The sequence below is a fragment of the Larus michahellis genome, chromosome 3 (assembly GCF_964199755.1).
Source record: "Larus michahellis chromosome 3, bLarMic1.1, whole genome shotgun sequence".
NCBI lineage: Eukaryota > Metazoa > Chordata > Aves > Charadriiformes > Laridae > Larus > Larus michahellis.
The window spans coordinates 21,735,791-21,758,785 of NC_133898.1; the positions used below are offsets into that span (position 1 = coordinate 21,735,791).

The 22,995-nt window shown below is 41.8% G+C and overlaps 1 protein-coding gene across 4 annotated transcripts in view; it reads right to left on the reverse strand.

Annotated features, from left to right (window-relative positions):
* The window catches only part of DISP1 (dispatched RND transporter family member 1), an 88,134-nt gene extending 77,181 nt beyond the window's left edge, over nucleotides 1–10,953 (reverse strand). The window contains exons 1-2 of one of the 4 annotated variants that reach the window (XM_074579044.1): nucleotides 10,815–10,942; nucleotides 7,724–7,921 (exon numbers count right to left, since the gene is read on the reverse strand). In XM_074579044.1, coding sequence (XP_074435145.1) covers nucleotides 7,724–7,839 — 116 coding nt within the window. In that variant the 5' untranslated portion in view covers nucleotides 7,840–7,921; nucleotides 10,815–10,942. Of the gene's footprint in view, nucleotides 1–7,723; nucleotides 8,429–10,762 lie in introns of those variants that run through there. The other 3 variants (XM_074579046.1, XM_074579048.1, XM_074579043.1) reach the window with 3 other exon arrangements.
* Between the last annotated feature and the right edge of the window lie 12,042 nt (nucleotides 10,954–22,995).

Genomic DNA, 22,995 nt, shown 5'->3' on the forward strand with positions numbered 1-22,995 from the left:
TTAACCACATTGATACCTTTTTAATTTGTATGTCCCTGCTTTCTAGAAACCCTTCTAGGATTTTCTAATACTATAAAATAATGGTTGGAAAGGAGCTCAATAAATCAGCTAACATACCCTCTCAGGACTAGAGGAGAAAAGTATGGTCTAGACATAGAGTACCTTGTAAGGCACAGATTAACTAAAATACTTACAAGGTACTCTGCAAATACCATGGCCTTCCCAAGCAATCTATTCCAGTGGTTCACAATCTTTGTTCTAGTGTCCATTTACACCCTCTTTGTTGCAGTTTAAGCACATTACCAGTAGTTCTGTCGTCAGAGCGGCTAGAATGAAAAATGCTCTCCTCTCTTCTTGTTTCTATCTCACCTGAAGACAACTCTCCCTTCTCCCTACAGTCTTCTGTTGTTTAGGAGAAATAGTTCTAAATCTTTCTGTGAATAAAATAATTACATTTTCAAGATTTTGTTCTCTTTACTTTCCTCTATACTCTCTCAAAGTACTCGAGATTTTCCTGAGGTGAAATGCCTAAGCCTAGAATGAAGGACCGTCACGTGATTTATGGAAAGTTATCCTGCTTATGTATCACAGCACAGCTGACTTGTTTGCAACACCTATGTTACCAGAACCACATCCAGTTTAACTGCAACATACCCAGATCCTCGACATAAAACTCCTTCTACTTCCCCACTGCCTACTTGTACAGAGATGATCGATAAATGGAGGATCTTGAGTCTTGTCCTTATCCAAAAGGCATATTCTTCCCCAGACCGTTTCTCCACTTTCTTTAGGTCATTCTGAACGCTAACCACGTTTTCCAACACACTTGCAGCAATTCCGAGCCTGGTACCATCTGCTGCTAATATTGCATAGCCTTAACGTTTCACTTAAGTTGAAATTAGTGACAGAACCCTGCAGAGACCATTCAGTCTAGACATCCTCTGGTCTGACAGTGATCCATGAAACTACTTAAAGTTTTTCACCAACTTTACGGTATTTAGAGAAACATTTCCTTGCTTTTCATACAGACTACATCATTGGAATAGCTCATTAAATTAAGAATGTATTTGTTCCTCCCAAACAAGACTGGATACCATGTCACGAAAGGAGATTCAACTGCTTGTGAATTTTGTTTTGAGAAAATCCACATTTATAGTTATTTAACACCTTTGTACTTTTTCCTTTAAGAGTTTACCAAATAGTTCATATTATTACAATGTTTTTGCAAGTGGTCTCCAGTTCTCTAATGGCTCCTTTCCACCTGCCCCTCTTAGATACAAGTAATGGCTTGGCTTCTGCCTGTCTTTAAAGAGCTTTATCTGTCTATACGGAAACTGATAACGGTTCTGAGACCAGGAATCAGATTAAGTAAAATAACCTTGTCTGAATCTCATTTGCTTTTCAAATTAGCACTGTTTTAAGTGTTCTTCATTATTTTCCTCATCTAAGGAAAGTTTTCACACGTCTGTTTCTGGGGTCAGGTATAATTGCAGCTTGTCCTCCAATAAAGATTAATCTGAAGCAACAAGCGCACTAAACATACCGTTTTCTCAGCATCATGTTACATTTCTTTACTCAGTTGCAGGCCAACCGCTTATTCTCCTTATCATCATACAAACTATTCTAGAAGTAAACTATCTTAATTGTAGTAAGCATATGAGGATGCCCTTAGTATCAAACATGCCTGAACAGATACAAAGAAAGAGACAGCCCTGTAAAAAAACCTCTCTAGAGCCATGAACACACTAATTTAAACAGGTTACTCATAGATGTCGTACAGTGTAATGCCTTTGTATCATGCATTTCTATTATTTAACCATATTTACCTTTTAAGCTTAATTCTAAAATTGTTTAACATAACTGTCTCAGTGTGAGACCTCTCAGGCAATACATGCTCTTAACCAAATTTATAAAGAGAAATCCATACTTTAAGGAAAGTAGGAAACCAGCAATTTTAAATATTTTTCTGAAAAAAGGTTTATCCAAACCTTTCCCAAAAAGGTTGCAACCAGTTGATTTCTGAGAATATTTTCACCATTCAGCTTTTTACTACTTGTCTGCACCCTAATTTACGAAACACCCAGCAGCATCTCACATTTAAGTTATCAATAGTCCAGTTTGGCAAACTGGAAAAACAAAGTCTTATGTCACAGATGGAAACGATCTAACTGATCACCAAATACCTCATTAGTACTAAATGAGGTCTCTTGCCTCCTGTTCTGGTTGAGCTGTACCAATCATGCTGGTGTACATCTGACCATGTGTTGAGCTCATTCAACTTGAGAAGCAGAAAACTAACCTAAGCCAGTAGTTTTCTGCTGGCTTAGCAAACTGTATAGTCTTATGCCATGAACACATAAGCAGAAAGCAAGATCACATTACCAGGCTTGCGTGATGTAGTACAAAGTAGGAAGGATTCATATCTCCCAACAAGTGCTGTCATCCCGACCTAGAATATGACCCACAGCAAGAGCACAGCTGCTGCACATGGCAGCCACATCTATAACTAAAACTACTTGATATTGTTAATTATAGATAGGCTCTCAGGAAGCTCGCCTATACAAGTCTAAATTCACTGAAAGAAGGTAACTGTGAGAAAGAAAAGTTTAAGCAGTGGAACAAAATTGCTGCATCAGTTCCCACCACCTGCCCTTCTTCATGCAACAGCCATGAGTGCTTGTTTTTGCCCACATTTTATTACTTTTAACAGTAAATCATGGAATACTACCCAGAAGCAGCTCACACATAAGAGATAACTACATCTTATTAAGAACTACTTTGTTCAATCTTTTTGCTTACTCTATTTGTTTTCTGCTCTGCTCCAGTCATTCTTCTTAGAGCTGTAATACAATGGAGAAAATTCGTAACACGAACATGAATATAAGTTTCCAGTAAAGGTGAACAAGACACCAAAGAACATCCTTCTAACAGGGCTGACAAAAGAGTTGGCATTAAGTCTTGAAGAGGAAAGCAGTATGATCATTTTAGCATATCATTCAGACCCACTGTTACCAGTTTACTAAATTTTAACTTGGAACTTCTGGCACTAGGGCAGCAACCACCGGACCCTTCCCTGAAATGGAGAGGGCAATACTGAAAGGTAGGGTAGACAAGAAAGAGCTCTGTTAATTATTCTTGGACCTCAAAAATAGGAAGAAGCCTCAGTGTCTCATAATCCCATTATTATGGCTTGAGTTCGTGGGTTTTACAGAGTTAGCAGCCTAAGTTCTAAATGCAGCAAGGACCTCTGAAGAGTATATTCAAATCACCATTGCGGGTTAGAGGAAAAGATGCCAATTTAGAAAAAAACAAAAATATGTTTGGCACAAGCAAACAGATGCTAGTTTCTCCTGCCTACATAGTAAAAAAGATTAGAAATCCACATATTTCTGAAAGTCAATAATGTCTTTATTGCATATGTTATTGGTAAAGCCGTGACAAAGAGAAGTTAAAGAGCCTTGCAAAGTAACAGATTTTGAAAAGCTAAGAAGAGAGAGACAAGCCCCCCCTCAGTCCACCCATCATTTCACATCAGTGATCAAAATCTATTTGCAAAAAAGTCACTTAAAAACCTCTGAATTTCCCCAGAAATTAGTTTGGTTTGTAGTACTCAAGCATATGCAAGGCAATAACAAACAGCCATGTGACCCTCTAGTGGAAAGGCCACAGGGAAAAGAAAAAAAAAAAAAATCTGTCTGGAGTTTGTGTTGGCCAGGCAAATCAATATACTTAGTCATAACTCAACAGCACTGCTTACAAAGCAAGTAATTGTTTTCCCACTAATACCATCTCTACCATTTTTTAACAGAGAACAAGTTGCCAAAGCACTGAGTTTGCAGCGGATCTTAAATTGGCTTTGCTTGACAGCAGATTAAGCAGAGGAAAACAGTTTACCGATGCAACAGTTAGGCGGTTACACATAAAAAAACCCCATAACTATACGTTCTTCAGCTGTCTTAATGTATAAACATTATTACACAATGATACATTTACAAATACTATACTCCAAAACCCTTGATACAAATCTTGCTTTTTCATTTCATCAAAGAAAATACGTGATGACTAATTCAGGCCCAAAAAATTTCTAGGACTGTTCAGCAGTGAGTTCTAAACTATATTAATGATCTTATTTTTCATTTTAATAATGATTTTTGTTTTAATTCCATTATGTTTTTATAAAGGTATCAGCATGATGTACATTTCACATGATTTAACTTCAAAGGGTTAAGATTAAGTTACTGAATTCTTGCAATACCTGCTGTAGTTTTTTTATGGTATTAGAGAAGCTATCAACAATAAGTGAGAACATATGTTCAAGACTAGGGTAAAGTTTATTCCAAGAGGCAAAAATTCCCTTCAGCTTTATATAATTATTTTGAACAGCATACGTATTAAAGAAAATATTTTAACTTACTTACATATTCAAACTATGTGGCATAGTACTCTGTAATTTTCTAAGCTCAAAACATCGTAACTGCAGCAACCTTTAATTAATGACTTAGTTCTCAAAATCCCCTTCTTCCTTCCTCCCACCCAAAGACACCTCTATATCACCCAGTTTTTATGCAACTTCAAGAACTGCTGCCCAACAAGGCTATTTAATATTAAATATTTTTACCTTTAGAATGGATCCTACCAGCTGTAATGCTGAGCATAGCAATTACTTTTAGGAAACAGAAAGGGAAGAAAATTCCTAAGAAAGTCTTTTAAGTTCACATCAAGCCTAGAAGCATCTTCAGTCCAAGTCTATAGGTATCAAGCACCCACCATGTCTTACAATTAATAGGAAAATGCAAAATTTGGAAGACCACAGATGAGGCCTTGCAAAAAAAAACCCAAACAAACCCTGAAAACCCCAGCTTTAATTCCAGCACTTCCCTGAAGCACACATGTAATTTGAGCTGTATCATTCCACTCACATTCCAGGTAGAATGGATTTTGTATTTACAAAATGTGTCTTCTCAAATCTCACTACTGATGCTCCATACTGTGTATAAATATTTAATCACAGACAAGCACTTCACACAAGACAGCTTGAACACGTATCAGTGGCAAATGCATCTTCCCCAAGATAAAACATAGATAAATTCTTATGTTACACATATAATTAAATACGACATCTGTAAAGAAGCCTTAAAGAGATGCACATTGAAAGAATCAATTTCTTAAGTTAGTCATTTTATGTCTAAAGTATTTTTAAAGCATACTCATTGATCAGACAGGTACCAGTCACAGGAAGATGATGCTGCTGTACTTAAACATTCAAACCTGAAACAATGCTCATCAATACTCTCTTCAAACACTCAGGAAAACAGCAAATGCGATACCTTTGAAAGGCAAGCCACAAGCACAGTATTAGCTGTGGCAATAGTTACTGCCTTTGAGATTTACCCCTTGGTACGGCTCCAACAAGCACGTCTTATCACATGCAAGGATGGCAATAGCATAGAGAAATACCAGGAAGCCTACCACAAGGCTGTTTACAGCCCTTGACCAACCTTGGTTACATAAAGATAGAAGATAAAGAGATTCTTGACAATCCAGGAACAACAATAGTTTAATTTCTAAATGCTATGGCTCCACACAAGAAGCACTATTGCTGAGCCTGCACGCGTCAGCCGGGAACTTAAGTGTTTTCAGATGACAAGGGGATCATTTCCTCCTAGTAAAGCCAGAGCTATCTCTTTCCCATTTTATCTGCATGTCAAGTTCATTAACAGGGAGACACCATACAAGACTAAAACACAGTATCCATCTGCTAATAGTTATGGCTTAATTTAGTAATTTTTATTAATTTGTGCTACATAGCACAAGAGTTATGTTGTACTATAGACAGCACAAGAATGGTTTTATCATGCTGTGTTTGCCTGTTTCCTACAAAAACAACAATGCTATAGATTAAGATACAAAGCAAGACCCCTCTTCAGAGACTTGAAAGCAGAAAGCTAACATCATTTCCAGTCATAGGTTGACTATACCAACCTACTAGAAAGCAAGTTTTTCACTTCTACCATAGAGAATAAAGATAGGGGTAGGAATAAGAATAGAGAGGGAAGAGTGTTCCATTCACAGCTTCTGTAAGGTGAGCACACTGTGACCACCACTCTGGGCTCTGCGCCACTGAGGACACCCAGCATGGCACCCTACCATGTCCCTCTTGGGTGTACCTGTACAGCTCCTCTCATGTTGGGCCACGTGCCTTAAGCTGCCTCCATACCACAAGTCCCTCAGTTCCCCACACCAACACTCACATTTCCCCCTCACAGGGGGACAGGCTCCACATACCCCTGTTCTCATCTGCATCCACACGCTCTGAGACCATGCACCCTACAGTCACTAGGTTCCTCTGCTGGTGCCTGTCACTCCTTTCAGATGTATTTCTACTTAATTTCAAGTGGGACTTCCCTGCCTGTATATCAACCAGTTCCTCCCTCTGTCTCTCCCCAGTGCCACCTTCCCTCTCCCGAAAAGTTTATTCTTGCAAGGTCTACACTTTTCTTCACCCCACTCACCTGGCCTGACTGCTTCCACTTTTAGATCATCTTTTCCTTCCCGGTTCACTACTTCACACCAGTTCTTCTTCCCCACAACTATCCCGGCCAGATTTATTTTTATTAATGTTGCATGCTGGACAATCTCCTGCAGACCAATTTAAACTGCTATTAATAAGCAGAGAGTAAAGGTCAGCTTAAAAAAAAACAAATAACAAAACACACAACCACCTTTCACTTTTATAGAATTGCTTCACACACAGCAAAGGGCTTCCCAACCGAGGAATCTTCTCTGTTATTCCAGCTTTCACCAACTCAGCAGGACTGCACTCCTTGATGCCCAGAACGTTTCTCAAAAAGCTCTTAACTCTTTGGATTTGGTGTTCCAAAAGTTACGTGACATATAGAATTCACACTTTGACTACTGCAAGTCTCAAAAATCAGAATTCCGATGGAAGTTTCATGTGGCTGTTCTGTTAGTGTCAAGACACGCGACAACAGCAGTAATGTATCACACCTCAAGAAGAGATACCCTTCAAAGGGTAAGTTACTGTTAACAGTGGTCTCATTTTTACAGTAAAGTTAGAAAGTATTTCACTTACAAAAAAACACTGATCTGTAAGTTATTTGTATTAAAAATTTCAGTGTCAAACAAGCAGTAGTAACAAACTTTGACTATTGTAGCATTACAGCCTCACTAAATATATGATTTAGATGCTACAATCTGCTTTTACGCTGAAGTGAAAGCAACCTGCTTTCTTAGGGCAGAAAGGCAACCAGCTTTTTTATTTTTTTTAATTTAAGAACATTTTCACACCTCCCCATAGTGTTTAATTTTTGCTGCACTTCACACCAAAGCCCAGCTGACTTTGTAAAAACTGCTCACAGGAAGTCACACTAAACTCAGAAATACCATATGGTCGCTGAACAAGAAAATAGCCATGGTTACCAAACCAAATTAATGCCATTGATCACTTTAAAGAGAGATAGTTGTAGGCTTGCTAATTATCTGAGGTGCTTATTATGTATTTCAAAGTTTGAAAGTAATTCTATACTTCTATCAAAGCTAATAAATCAATCATCTGTGTTAAAGGCTTAGAGGAAAAGCAAAGCTTACTGCTCAAATCTATGGTCAACATATGAGACACATTACTATGAAAGCCATTCAAAAAGCCTCCTCATGGGAAAGGGTAACATTATGAGAACTAAGTGTTTTCACATGTTCTTTTTACCTTTGTTCTTTTATAGTCTTATTTTTCACCTCTTCTACAGCAAGATTTTTTTTGGAGGCTACTAATCTGAATTCCATCTCTTTCTTCCGAGTCCCCTTGGGACCGCTCTTCTCCATCAGTGTCTTTTATTCCTGCTAGAGTAATTCTCTGATCAGTCAAAAATAGCTTCTCATGGCATTCTTCAAGAGAGTCGGGAATCTGCGATGGTAGCAGATTTGGAAAGAAGGAGCAAGAAAAAAAAAAAAGTCATTTGAAGGGAAAACCCCTACTTTCTCAGCAATGATATAAGCCTGTCTGCTAAAAAATAAGAGAACATGCTTCATCCTCAAGTCATGCGTCTCATGCATCTGAGCAAAAGAAGGCAGTCAAACTGAAGCAAAAGGTGCTGCTCTATATATAGGAAAGCCCAGCCATCAAAACGGCTCTCTCCCAGGTTCCACAAAGGCAAACAGTCACCACCGCAGCCTTATTTATCACATTATACAACCAGCAAACAACCTTAACTCCACTACCAAGTTCAAAAGCAGGTTAAAAAAAATTAAAAAAAAATCCAATCCTTGTGTTTTATTCCCTACATATAGGCAATGCCCCACAAAAGGTGGAAAAAAAAAACCACCCCAACTCTCTTGAGTTACACTACAAAGACCCAAATCCTAACTCAGTCTTCCATACTTGGCACCACTATAGTATCAGGTCCCAATTTCATCATCCATCTGCTTTTAACTGACGTACATATTTAAGCTTCTAATCTCAAAATAACTGTGTCCTCAAACTAGGCTATTACATTACTACAGGATATTACTCACTTTGCTGTAAAGGAGGAAATAAATCTTTCTGCAGAATTTGATTTTCCTTTCTATTTAATGACTTCCAAAATACCTTACACTACAATCATGGTATAGTTCAACCATTCTAAATAGAATACTAGTGTCAAAGGCTGTTGTGTTTTGTTACTTTAAGCTTAACATTTAAAGATAATTACTTAAGCAAAAAAAGCCGCTGGATGTTTTTTTGCCTTTTTAATTTGTATCTCAGTTCACTTGTATATTCAGCAACCAGCACAGCAGCATCTCAATACTAGCTGCAGTTCCTGGGAGCTACCGAAAAACTAAAGAAGCACAAGTCTTATTTATTTTACATTCACAGTAAAATGTAAATATATGTGAAATCAATACAACTTGTGCATGTTATAAACATTATAACATACTGTAAATGCTTATAAGCATTATTATTTGTTAGAGTCAACAATTTTGTGATTACAAATTTAAGTATTTGCCAGAAGAGTCTATGAATGATGATGTTTTAAGTATTTATATTTTCCTAATGCACACTTCCCCACTCCAAAGATCATCACTCCCTGCCTTGGCTGTTTCACACTGGATCTCTTCCACCTCCATCACTGCAGGCTGTTTGCTTCAGGCTCTTATCCCTTTGCCCAGTTAAGAAATCCCACCTTTCTCCCAGTCCCTACCTGCCCCAACTGCTTTCTTGCGCCTTCATTCCCCTGCAATTCCACCAGTCAACACTCTTAAAGCTGAGCACGTTTATAAGCCCATTGTCAATTTGGTGTTTGTTACTATTTTACAGGTTTGCCTAAGCCAGATATTCTATAACAGCCTACTTGCCATTCTGATCATACAGTTCTTGTTCATTTAAAATACACACATGCTACAGACACACTTTGAGTAACTACAGCTTTTCATCCCTCTCCTGAAAAGTGCTAGCTCTCATTTGCTGACATATAACGTGAACCATCAACCATTCTGCATAATGGCATTTTGCGATCTTATCCAGAGACTGAAAAAAAAGACGGAGTGTCCTATTGCCTTCCTCGCAGAACTGTTTTCAATTAAAACCTCTCCTTCCTCTACTAGGAGAAAGACGGAGGAAGCTCACCAGGTGAGCCCTCCTTCACGTGGGAACTGACCCGGGGCACAGTGGTAACTCGCTGCAATGGCTATGGATGCCATCGCTGACAGGACAGTAACTGGTTACATGCACTGGGGGCAGAAACTGAGGAGGCTACTCATAACGTACATATCTCTGGGCAGACCTCTGCCCTAATGGCCTCTCCACTATACATCTCCTGCGTTTGCCACCACTGCTGGAAGCAAGGCTTAAGCAGCTTATCAGAACACTGGCTGTGCAAACAGAAGTCGGGAGTTACCGTACCTTACTTCCCAAGGAGTAAGGGGGCCATGAGTACCCCTTTATAAACCGCTGCCTGTAGACCTTACGTTCTGACTGCGTCTTTGCTCCTAACAAATAAAACAGGCAGCTACAAGCAGCGTATGCCTGAACAAAGACCAAAAGCACACGAAAGGCTGATCATATTTCAGTCCATAATGAACCGAAAAAGTTAAGATGCCTTAACACCTTCTTTTAAAGAAAGGTCCCACCTCCCACTAAAATAAACACAAAAAATTCAGATGGGAACATAGAAATAATTCATTTTTACATCACGTTTTAAAACAAGGCTCAGAAGACAAGGGTATCAGTGGCAGAGAGGAGAACCACGACCGCCTGCACACCTCCGTCCCAAGGAGAGCTCTCCCTGCCCCGCTGAGGGGACGCCGGTGTCCAGCGGGTACGGGGCCCCAGAGCGCACCCCACCGGCGGCGCCCCCCACCCCCAAACTCCGGGAGCCCTACCCCCAGCTCGGGGGGTTTACCCTCCCCGCTACACCCGCCGCCGGAGCGGGGGGCCACCGCCACCTCCCCCAAGCCGCCGGCCCGACCGACCCCACGGCGCGGTCGGCGGGGAGCCGCCTCCCGCATGGGGGACCCGGAGGCGGCGGGGGGCGGGGGCGCGCCCGCCAGCCCTAAGGCCAGTGGGAGCCGTCCCGGCGGAGGAAAGGCGGGAGGGAGGGCTGCCTGCCGCCCGGCGCCGCGCTAAGGGGCCCCGCCGCCCGGTGCCCGCCGGAGCCGGCTGCGGCTGACGCGGCCGGTACCGCCCTCCAGCCGCGGGGGCCGCACACCTCAGCGGCGGCGCGGAGAGACCGCCCCGCGGGGCCCGCCCGCCCCGGCGGGCTCCTCTCACCTCACGACCGGGGGGGCGGGGGAAAGCCACCGGCCCGCCCGGCGGCGCGTACCTGGCGGCTGCCGGCGGCGGGGCCCCGGAGGCGGCTGCCCGTTGTTGTGGCCCGGGTGGCGGCAGGAAGCGAGCAACCCCCGCGGCGGCGGCGTCTCCACCGTGGCGCAGTTACCATGGGACGGACGCCCTCTCCCTCCGGAAGTCACCGCCGGGAGGGCGGGGAAGGGAACGATGTTGCGGGGGGGGAGAGGGTGGCGGGAGAGGCGCCATCTTGAGCGCGGCGCCCGGCCCGGCCTTTCGCCATCTTGAGTGTGGCGCGGCCTGTCCCAGTCCCCGTCCTCCCCATGTTCCCAAGCCCCGTGAGCCGGTGGGGTTACGTCGGGGAGGTGCCACGGATGGAGGTTTTCCTAAAACTCTCCGAAGAACAACAACCTAATACACACGGTTTTAAAAACAGATCTAGGCAGAGGGAAAGTCATACCTAGGGTTGAAGCGGTTCTCTTCAGCATTGGCAAATTACAATAAAGAAAAGCAAACAAGCATAATGCGACCAGCAGAAAATCTTTTTCTTCTTTTTTTTTTTCCTGGGGAAGTTAAGTCAAGAAACTAAACCTCTCAGCAGCCACCCTGTGACGTGAGGTGATCACAGAGGGCCTCAGGCACCGGGGCGAGAGAGGGAACGTGGCGGGAAGGCCAGGAACAGCAGGGAGGAGGGGAGCAGGATGAGGGGCCCAGGCTGCCTCCTCAGCCTCACCTGTGGATCCAGCAGCTGGGCCCACCTGAGGCACGGCCTGGGCCACTGTGTTTCATCCCAGGCTGTAACGCAGATCCCTTCTCTGGCCCCCACAGCGAGGCCCGCATCATCTCTGCGCTCGCTACGGACCGTCCTTGATCTTTTAAAAAAAACACGTTAATATCCAATATAAAATCACACATAGAAAAGAATGGGTAAATCCAGTGCTGAAATGCTAGCAAAAGCTTGCTACAGCCATCATTGTGCCATCTTGTGCGTATGTTTTAGTTTTTAATTACGCGATCGCATACCATTTTGTCCCAAAGGACCTCTGCCTCATCCCGTGCACAGAATGGGCTGAAGTGTGGTTGCATTGTTGCTCAGAGACATGGAGTTGCCTAACCTTTGAGTGCTTGCTTTTGCAGTTGGAATAGAAGTATGGCTTTGTAATTTTTCAAACCGGAATAAAATACTGGATACTCTGCAGTGACCTGCACATGACAGGCTGTTACACTTTCATCCCATCACGAAGGTAATTGGCTCTCTAAAAGTCGCTCTGAAGCACATGAAACACCCCAGGTCAGGCAGTCGATGGTTTGAAAGTCAGAGTTCGCAGCCTGAGTCAGAGACATTGACTCTCTCCCTCTTCATCCTTCCTCTGGAGTTCACTCAACGTGGTTTTTATTAAAGGCTCATTATAATCTTGACTTCTGACTCAGACCTCACCCTAAATGCCAGCAGTCTCCTGTATCAGTCCAAGAGTTTGTGTTTGGTCAGACAGGGGTAAGATTGGAGCATGAAATGCTGTGGAGGTTGATGCTTTTAACTCTGTCCGAAGTCTGGCACTAGAGCTGCGCTCAAGGAACACAACTGCGAAGGGGAGAGAGCACATGAATTTTAGAGGAGATTTCTTTTCTGCGAAGCAGCATGAGCAAATGGAAGAGGAAAAGCTCTATCTCCTGTGGCTACAGAGGGACCTTGCCGCCAGGCTGGTCGCTTAGTATCACGTTCTACCACTTAATCTCTGATTGTGCTGATTTCTTCTATCAGCTCAAGCGACTACTGAGTCATGTAATATAGTTTCTGCAATTCATGTGAAACCTTCCCTTTTTTTTTTTTCCACAAAATATACTTGTAGGATATCATCTGTGCTTCAGTGATCCTCCACTAAAACACACTAACCTCGAAGAAATACCGGTTTTCCACGCCACAGCTCCTGTCTTTCAGTGCCATCTAGCGCTCACGCATGGAAGAGATGCTGTAACTAGGAATTTCTCATCAGATCGATTTGCCATTATTAACACGTTTTGGAAATTGATGGATGTCACTGATAGAAGGTATTTTTGTAAATTGATAAAATATGTCTACATATAAAATCTAGAGATATATTTATTCATATTTTTTATTTTATGGTATTAAATTCTGACACATCTGTATTTAAAATCAATATCACAAATCAAACACACATATATATATATATCAGTTATTTACTTCTGGCTATGCTGTTCTCTGTAACTAATTAGATTGCTTCAGAAAATAGTGGACACCAAAAAAAAACCCACGAAGTACTGAAATAATCTATCACCATGCTTCATTTTCAGCTCTCCCAAAAAGGAGTAGCCATCCAGATCAGAGCCCAATCAAAATTTTACTTGCAAAGTCAAATTGCAAAGCTTGGAGTGACAGATCTTTCAATCCATCTACAAAATGGAGGGAGGTGGTTTTGGAAACAAAGAGGAGACAAGAATGAGGGATTATTCAGAAATCACCTGTCTTCAGTTTCTCATCTGTTCTCCCTTGATGTCTTTCTTTACAATGACTTCTTATTCTCATCCCTAGTCTGTGATCAGCAGTTAAATAGTTCATAACCATTGAAACACCCTTCTCTGCCTTTTGCTGTTAACACGTAGACTTACTTAAGAGACAAACGTGAGGGACTTCTAAAATCTCCCCATATTTCTATGAAGAAAGCCCTGAGTGGCCAGTGCAGATAATTGCCCCTTGAAGATCTCAGACTCTAAACTGACATACAAATCCAGAGTAGCAAATACAATAAAAGAAGTATGAATACAGAATTCCATACAATAGTTTTCTGCATACTTAGATCCTTATATATATTTAACAAACCTTACCCTCCCTACCTGGTCATGAAAGAATTGGAAAGCCGTTATTTTCTGAATTAGCCGAGCTAAAAAGGAAACAAAGCAAGGTGCTCAGCTGCTTTCATTCCAGTGAAAATTTCATTTAATTAGAGCAATCTCAGATCACACTTTCTTCAAAGGACAGGAATTAGCATTGACTGACATTAGCACCAAAGCTCATTTATTCACCCACCCACATCCTACCAGCCTTTCTGAGTTTGCCTGTTTGTTTAGCACTTTAGTAACACCACAGTAAATAAGATTTCATTTCAGAGCATGCATGGTTTTTGTCAAAGCATTTAGTGCAGGCTTCTTATAATGTCACAATAGATCCACTCTTTGCAGGTTTGATGAAAGAGCAGCTAGCTCTTCTCCAGAAAAGAGATTTTAAATGCTTAACGCAGACATAGACTGGGATCCAGAATTTATTTTTTTGTCAACAACAAGAAAATACTTGTCTTTCAGCAGAGGGCAAAAGTGCCAGAAATGACCCATCATCCCTTAAGCTGCAGAAGACCGCTCGAGTCTGAAGCCTGATAGGTCATGGGGGGTTTGAACTTTGGGGTTTTGGGAACCCATGTGTTACTGAAGCCCCCGCTCTCTGTTTCACAGCTGCTTTGTCCTTGCCAGCTCAGACGGACGCATGAGTGCTGCCCTTTCACTTGCAGCACACAACCCGCTATCATCCCTTGTGAACTAAATGTAGGTTCTTGCTGGTAAAGACCATCTTTTATTTCATACTTGTGCAGCACCTGGTAAAACAGGATGTGACCCCCAACTAAAGCTGCTGGAGCACAGGAATGAGGTGGACGGATCATAGTGCAGCTGCCTCTTTTGGAGGCACATCAGATCAGACACCAGCGATGTCAGCAACAGGAATCTACTGCCTGCATGGCAACCTCAAGCCCTGGGGTGACAGAGAGAAGCAGTTGGGCTGTGGCCCCATGGGCTTATTCTTCAGTTATCAGTGGTAGTTAGCATGTAGTCATGATTGCTCTTGGATGACAAAATATGAGAAAACGATGCTACAGAAAAAGCTCCTTTCAGTTGCTTTCCAAAAAGAGGTACAGCAAACAACTCCATTTTATTTTTCAGCAACTGCAACCCAACTGAGCAGGTTCACAGCAGGTGCCCTTCACTGAAAGATTCCCTCCAGATCTCACCTCTACCCCCAACTTGCCAACACAGATATCATCAGGTACAAACAAGAAGCAGCAAAGAGAGGCAACCTGCCAACACCTGAGTAGGGTGGAAACGGAGCCTCCTGTGTATATTACCAGACAGAAATGGCTGATGGCACGCCTCCTCTGTTGTGCTTCACTTACTTATGAAATCAGGAGAAAGCCAGTAAGAGCAGCTCTGCAAGCAAAGGGACGGTGCGGGCATTTTCTGCCTTGCAGTGGAACATCAAAAATGATGGAAATGGTTGTTTCTTCACAAAGGTTTATTGTGCTTCACGCAGAACAATAGTCTCCCTTAGACAGTGTTATTGGCAGTGACACTAGCTGAAAGAAAAAAATCAGAGCCCTTGCTTAAAGACGTAATTCAGAATGTGAACAAGGAACAGCATAGCTATAAGTTGTCTCTCCAGTAGGCATATGATTCTGAAGAGGAGTAAAAAAACCAACAAAACAACAAAGAAAATAGATGAGAGAATGACTAATGGGACTACATTCCACTGCTTTGACCACAGCATTACATTATCAAGTCCCAGGACTTAATATGCAGCAGAATTCTAAAACAACAGTTCTGTGTAATGGAAATAATTTAAGCTTCAATATTTCATCCAGCAGTGCAGAGAGGCCTGTGGAGTGTGCCATCTTAGCTGGAACAGTTATTGATGCTGACCACTGGTTTATACAGCAGGAGTTGAAAGGTGAAGAATTCAACTCTCCAACTCTGAAATTAGGAAGAAACAGAAATGCCAAGGAAACGTGACACTCGACAGCCTGTGAGAAAGCAATGGCAAATTCACGGCTTTCAATCACTTACGGCACTTGTTATGCAGAAATAGGCTGAGCTCCCAGTTCTGCTTGGAGGTTGTGTCACTTCCAATCTTCTCTGTGAGACTCAAGCATGAATTATAGCGGCGTTTGAATGAAACGTCTGCTTTCAGTGATTGTATTTCTGAAACTTGGGTTTCACTAGTTAAGAAAGAAAACAGCTTTTGGGGGGGAATATTACTCTTGTAAAAAAATCCTTATGCTCTAAACCATTGCAATCAGTCTAACCTTTTTTTTTTTAAAAAAAAAAAAAAAGGACAAAAGGTTAGCACACGCAAGAGAGCAGCACTGATTTGCACTTTGAACTGACAACCCAGCGAATGGAGAATTTTGTTTATTCCGTTTAGCCAGCCAGAAATGCCACAGGCCCATGCAAAACCAAATTTTGGACATGCTTTTTCTCAACTACCATGAAACTGACAAGAAAAAGCAGAATTTAGACATCCCTTCAAAAGCATTGTCCAGAAAACTCATCTTGCATAGTACCTTCCATAATCCACTCTTCCAGATGTTCTTCTCACTTTCTTCATGCGTACAAGTAATCGAAAAAGTGCAACGAAGAGTAGCTTAGGACAATACTCAGTCACTCCTAAGGAGACTACTGAAGCAGTACATCAACTAGGATAAGTATATTCTTGATTGATCTATAAAGCCAATTTACCTTCTTATGAATACTGACTGACATTTTAGTTTGAAAAAAAAAAAAGGGAATCTGGAGAGCAAGAATTAATAAAATCATGATTATTAGTGTTCAGCCACTTGCTTTGCTGAATATTTTAAAGGTAAATTTCACATGTTTTCAGTCAGCTACATTTTTTTGTTTTTCCATTCTGCTACTCAGATGAATGAGAAAAAAACCTGCAGCTGCCCAGAAAAAAAGAGGACTTTGCGGGATAATTTAGGTGTACCAGGATATTGAATTGCACTGTACCGCCCCAAGCAGTAAGTCTTCTGTAGGCAGAAGCGATCAGCTAATAACAGATACAAGATGCATGCATGAGAAAATAAGAGTTTTGATTAAATGGGAACGAGATGGCAGAAGCTCCCACTATCTCCTTAGCTTAAATAAAGCAGATGGCACAGAGGCCATGTTCTTCCTCAAAAAACTCCTTTTTCTCTTCAATGATTGTGTTGCTTTTTTTCTCTATTGAACATTAAAATGGTGCCACAATGAGCAAAGGGAAGAGATTTTTAATGCCGTGGCCCACTAATGATTCATTCATAGCCTATAAATTACTTTAAGCAGAGATATATTGGAATGGCAACATTCAATATTTAGTAGCTGATATACTTTTTGGGTCACGTTCTGAAACTTCATTAATATTTGCAAAAGCACTTTTGGAGAAACCCACTGTATCCTTAACTGATCTGTCTTCAACACCCTGTACCCCATGGTGGCTTTTTTCACTCAAAGAGTCCATGTCATTTCTCCCAGAGCTCTCTCCACCATCTCCATGTTCCTGAAGACAGAGCAGTAAAATATTCACTACATAAAAGGTAACTAATTTGGATATCTTCTGTTAGGAGCACTTAAAAACAATAGTTGTCCCAGTGCTTCTAGTTACCTTGAGCATAGAGGCTCCATCACATACGGCTGATTTATGGCTGTAGCTTCTGTGGTGAAGTACAAGAAGACATTTGCAATACCAGAAGACACAAAACATATTTAAAATAAATCTCAAAAAGCAACAATGTGGAAACACCAGTCATAAATCTGCTGTTGTGTTTTAGAAATGGACCAGTTTTGCTTTAGCAGCAAAAAGCTGCCAGAAGCCGGTGTCAGAGCAGGATGGGCGAGCTGCATTCGCCTCTGGGTCATGTTTCAAGGAGGGTCCCAACTGCAAAGCCTCCTCCGCTGCCCTTTAATTCTCAAGTTACTCCCTCCCCTACCTAAGCCTGATAAAATGCAATTGTATAATTTTGTGTATCAAAGATTCAAATTGAAGACAGTTCTAGAGAAAGATGAATAGCATTTCATAGAATCATACAAGGGTTAGAGTTGGAAGGGACCCTAAAGATCATCTAGTTCCCACCCCCCTGCCCTCGGCAGGGACACCTCCCACCAGACCAGGCTGCTCAAAGCCCCATCCAGCCTGGCCTTGAACACCTCCAGGGATGGGGCATCCACAGCTTCTCTGGGCAAGATGTGCCAGTGCTTCACCACCTTGACAGTGAAGAATTTCTTCCTAATACCTAATCTAAATCTCCCCTCTTTCAGTCTAAAACCATTACCCCTTGTCCTGTCATTACACTCCCTCATAAAGACTCCCTCCCCATGTCTCCTGTAGGCCCCCTTTAGGTACTGGAAGGCTGCTACAAGGTCTCCCTGGAGCCTTCCCTTCTCCAGCCTGAACAACCCCAACTCTCTCAGCCTGTCTTCATAGCAGAGGTGCTCCAGCCCTCTGAGCATCTTCGTGGCCCTCCTGTGGACTTGCTCCAACAGGTCCATATCCTTCTTATGTTGGGGGCTCCAAAGTTGGACGTAGTCCTCCAGGTGGGGTCTCACCAGAGCAGAGTAGAGGGGTAGAACCCCCTGCCTGTTCTTCCTGAAGAGACTGTATCCTTCCATTCCAACTTTCCAGTCATAGAAGCCATCCCACCACATCTCCATGATGCCAATAAGATGACAGCCCTGGAGGCAAGCGCACATCTCTGGCTCCTCCTGTTTGTTCCCCATGCATAGAGGCATTTAAGTTGGGCCCCAGTGAAGATGACTTATTGGCTGGAGTGGCTGGAATTCCTTTGCGCTGCACTCCAGGTGCTCTCCTGTTGACCTGCAACCCTTCTCCAAGCTCTGGGCATCTATTACTGGCATCATACTGGTAGGAGTGGGATAGATTGAAGAGTAAAAGTTTTTTCTCTAGTCCCTGTTAAAACAATTCTTTGTTTGCTTCACTGCTGTAAATGACAGAGGAACTAGAGCGTTTCAGAGTCTTGAGATTTGACAGAGACGGTCACTGGTTCAGCTGTTGCTATCCCTCTGAGCATCTGCCCAGGATCCAAATATAAAAGCTGGAGACAAGATTCATGGGACATAGGGCAATCCACAGGATTTCTTTTTTTTCCCAACATACTTAAGACTTTTTGAAAAGACTATTTTAAAGTGAACTTAGTTAAAAAAAAGTTGAGTGGCAGAGTTCAAAGTAAGGACGCATGCTTTGGAGGTTTCTTCATTACATTTTTTTCTTTAAATCCCCTACTTATGTTGAATAATGGAAAAGGGAGGGTATATAATGTGATCATATACAATTTTCCCCCTATGACTCATGCCTCCTTATCAGTTGGAGAGAGAGGATTTTGGAGCACTGCCTTTGGAGCAGGTCAGGATTGCGGGGTGAGGAAAGCTGTTGTATGCAGGGCCCCCCCTCGGTCATGGAGAGTTTGGAAGACATGAACGAAACGGAAGACCGAGGAGCAAGAAGGAAGAAAAGATGGTTTCATAACAAGGACAGCTGAAAGGTGTCATAGAGTTAGACACTGTGGCAGCCTCTGCCCTACAGCTCCCATACGATCCCCGTGTGAATTCTGGCGGCTCATAGCTGCGAGATGGGTGCTTGCTGGGCTCTGGTTCGAAACACTTGACATCCTTTGGCAGGAGTATTGACCATTCATAGTTGCTACAAATGCACACAATAGGAACACTATCGGCAGTGTAACGTGCTAAATGTCCCGTGACATTTCTAGCTGGATACTCCAAGTCAGCTGGCTGCTGACAATCTTGATGCTTGACTTTGTATGGTAAAAAATTAAGTTTCCAGAGCATTCAGATATGTATCTGACACCGCTCCTCAAGAACCCAGATGAACAAGTCCCCATTCTATACGACATTTCGATGTTGCACAGCAAATAAAAGAGGACGGACTGCACAGATATATGAAATACACTGAAAATAGGCCAATAGCTCTCTTGAATGAGTAGCTATCCTATGCATAAAGTCCTCTGGAAAAAATGGTGCATGACTCTGTAATTCCATACAGCTATTCATACGTTTTTTCATAACTAATTTCACCGTGTTAAGTTGCTTTTTGATGTTTAACTGCAATGTAACCATTTTTATTTATAATTAATATATCATACATTAATAAAGATTAATTTAAGCATCTGCCATAATATTATATACAGAGATGCGATGTTTATTTAAAAAAATCACTGGCAGCAAGAAGCACATTTAATGTGAGAGGATGGAATGATAACAAGTAGCTTCGTGTTGCTTCAAATAAAAAAGGCCAGTCATGGGTCTCATTTTTCTTAGAAAAGCTGCTTTTCTGAGAAAGAGTGTATAGGGATTAGTTACCAATATTTCAGTGCCAGCACAGAGGGACAGACAGAGCAGGGCTCTGCCTTGGACATTGATACTTAGCATTTTCATTAGTGAATGGGCTGATGCAATAGATAGATCTAGAAATACATCTTTGCAAACAACCGAGAATAACGTGGAAAATCAGAATACAATTCAAAAGAATGTCTATAAGAGAAATACTCTGAAAAAAACACAGGATGTAAGGAAATAATTTAAGGGTTCTGCACTTAGACAAGATGGGAAACAGCTGCTTAGGTAGCAGATATGCACTGCTCTGTCTTGGTGAGGCCCAGCTGGAGGCTTCTGTTCTGTTTTGGACATGACAACATTTGAAAAGCATGTGGACAAATTAGAGAAAGTCCAGAGGACAGCAATAAGAACGACTAAATATCTTGCGAACTAAAACTAAGGCAGAAAGATGCAAAGGGATGGTGGTGTTTAGTCTACAGATGGAAAAGCTAAGGGGAAGCACAGTAACAGTGAAATACAGGAAAAGATCATGAAAGACAAAAGGATAGTTTGTCGATAGGACAACAGAGGAATTCGAAATGCAGACAGCGCGACCTACGCGAAATGAAGAGAACTCAATAAGTGAAAGGATTCAAAAATACTACAACCGATTACCTGACAAGCCTGTCAAGAATTAATTGCTCTCTCTTGGGACAAGAAGCCAGACAAAATGGTCCATCCTCAATTAGAATCATCCTATTCTGATTCTTCTGCGAGTGGTATCTGCCACGCTGGTCTAACTGCGTAGGTAGCACAAAAATTCATAACATACCAAACATACTGCACCCTGGTTATTACCTACCTGTGTGATAACCAGTTTTTTTTCCTATTATTTTCAAATTCCTCTTTCGCTCGCACTAAGGCTGTTTCTAGATATCCAAAAGCAAGGAGAACTCCTTTCTGGTTATTGTACAATGTGTCCTTTGGAAAGGATCGACGGGCTGATACCAAACAATCTAGTCTGAATTATTTCATTGTTTATACCATCTAACAAAAAAAAAAAAAAAAAAAAAAAAACCAGCAAACCCTCCTGATTTTAAAAACCATCAAGTGTTTTAAATCTTAGTGATAATCCCATGAGACAATGCCAGCAAGTATTATAAGGAGGAGAAAAAACAGGATAGTACCAGCTTTGTTGCTTCAATAGTGATTGCATTCCAGTTAATCCATCCTTAAAGTAAACTAATCAATCAGATCAAAAAGAAACCTCAGGCTACTAAGAAACGAAGTGGTTGCAATTCAAACTGCCCAAAACCACAGATACAGCCTCCAGGAGCATGTGGACTACAGAGCAGAAACAAGAAGAAAGCTTTACTTTTGAACATGAAGACAAGCTTATCCATGAAGTTGCACTAAACGCACACCTGTACCATTCAGCTTGCAGTATGACGCAATCTGCCAGTTCACAGAGAAGAAAGCCTGTAGTCTGTTCTCACTGATCTCCTCACATTGGACAGATTCAGCTAATATATTATTTGCTTTAAATAATCCCACCATGACAAGCATATTTTGCTAGGATAGTTAGCACGTGCAACAGCTACACTGGGATCTGCCAGAACCCCAGTAGCTCTGCCCTAACTGCAGTTCAGTTGCCTGAAGATCCCACATGCTGCAGCAGTAATGAAAAGCCATCCCACCACTTGGCTTCTTCTGAACTTCAGAGCTACCGTGCGCCTCACAATGGGGCCTCTACGTTACCTGCTTATTAAGCAATCAACAGGAGACGACACTTGATATCTCCGTGCTTCTTCAAGCTGTTTCTTCACTGACAGAAAACTTAATCTGACTTTTCTAAAGTGCTAACTACTAGGCATGTCTGATGTAGTGGAAAGTAGAGCTGCACAAGTGATAATCTCTTTTTTTGTGTTAAAATTATACACCAGCTGCTTGTGAGAACTAGGGAAAATCCGAAAGGTTTTCTATGTTTTTAAAAAGGCAAATAATTTAAGAAAGAAAAGTCTGTGCTGTCAGTTGAGTTCCCACACCACGCGCACAACAAGAAGTGCAAGAATGCCAGCTTGCATCAACCTCAGGAAAAAGTACCGCGGTGTAAGATTTGTGATCGAGTTAGAAATCTGAGCAAAATCATCAGCCCAGGTGACATGAATGTGCCAGTCACAAAAGCCTGAGACGATCGATTTATCTAGGCTTCCCATCAGCTTTGATCTGACCTGAAGTCACAGTTTAGATAAAAAAATCCTGTGGACTTTTCCTACAACATTCAGCCCAGGATAACAATATTGCGCCTTGCATTTTCCAAAGCTGTTGAAAACAAATGAGTACAGGACTTGCTACTCATGCGTTCACCAGAATCTGTTTTCACTTTCATAAAGCCAAATTTCTATTTGTTACGGCTTCAACAGAAAATTTCCAAATATAAACAGAAGCAGGCCATGTGCAGACATCTATATATAATCTGAAAAGGCAGTTTTATGGTTTGAACTGTCCGCTCATCCACTTTATCCCAATGATGTTAGCTATATGCATCATTAGTGGTTATTTCACTTCTTACCTGAGTGTGCAAGAAAGCAATAAAGCATGGAAATCTAGATTTTTTTCCCCAATCACTTAGAAGTGAAGGCATGAAAAGCAGTCTGCAAGGCACTAGAAAAAGCACACAATAAGATAGGTAGGTCTTTCACCTTCAAGGATCTGCTCAGCTTTCTGAAATCTGAAGAAAAGTGTTCCAAATAACGTCTGTATTCAAACCAACATAAGGGAAATTGTGGGTCTTCAGGAGCTCCCAACACAAATCAGCAACTTTCTGTGACTTGGAAATTCATTTCAGAGTTAATCCGTTTCAGCAGAGACCGCTGCTGAAAAGATTACTTTCTTTATGGAGGAAAGGAAATAAAAAATACAGTCTAGCAGCTACGTGCTATAATTACTCTCCAAATGTAACTACCTGTTTGGTTGGCTCCCTGGCTGAATGGATGAATCTGATGTCAGACCCAAAAAACCCCTGTAAAGTAGAAAAATTTTAGTTTCTAAATTGGAAAGGAAGGTTTGTCTTAAAGTTGATATCCAGGACATTGTCAAATTCCCCATGCTAC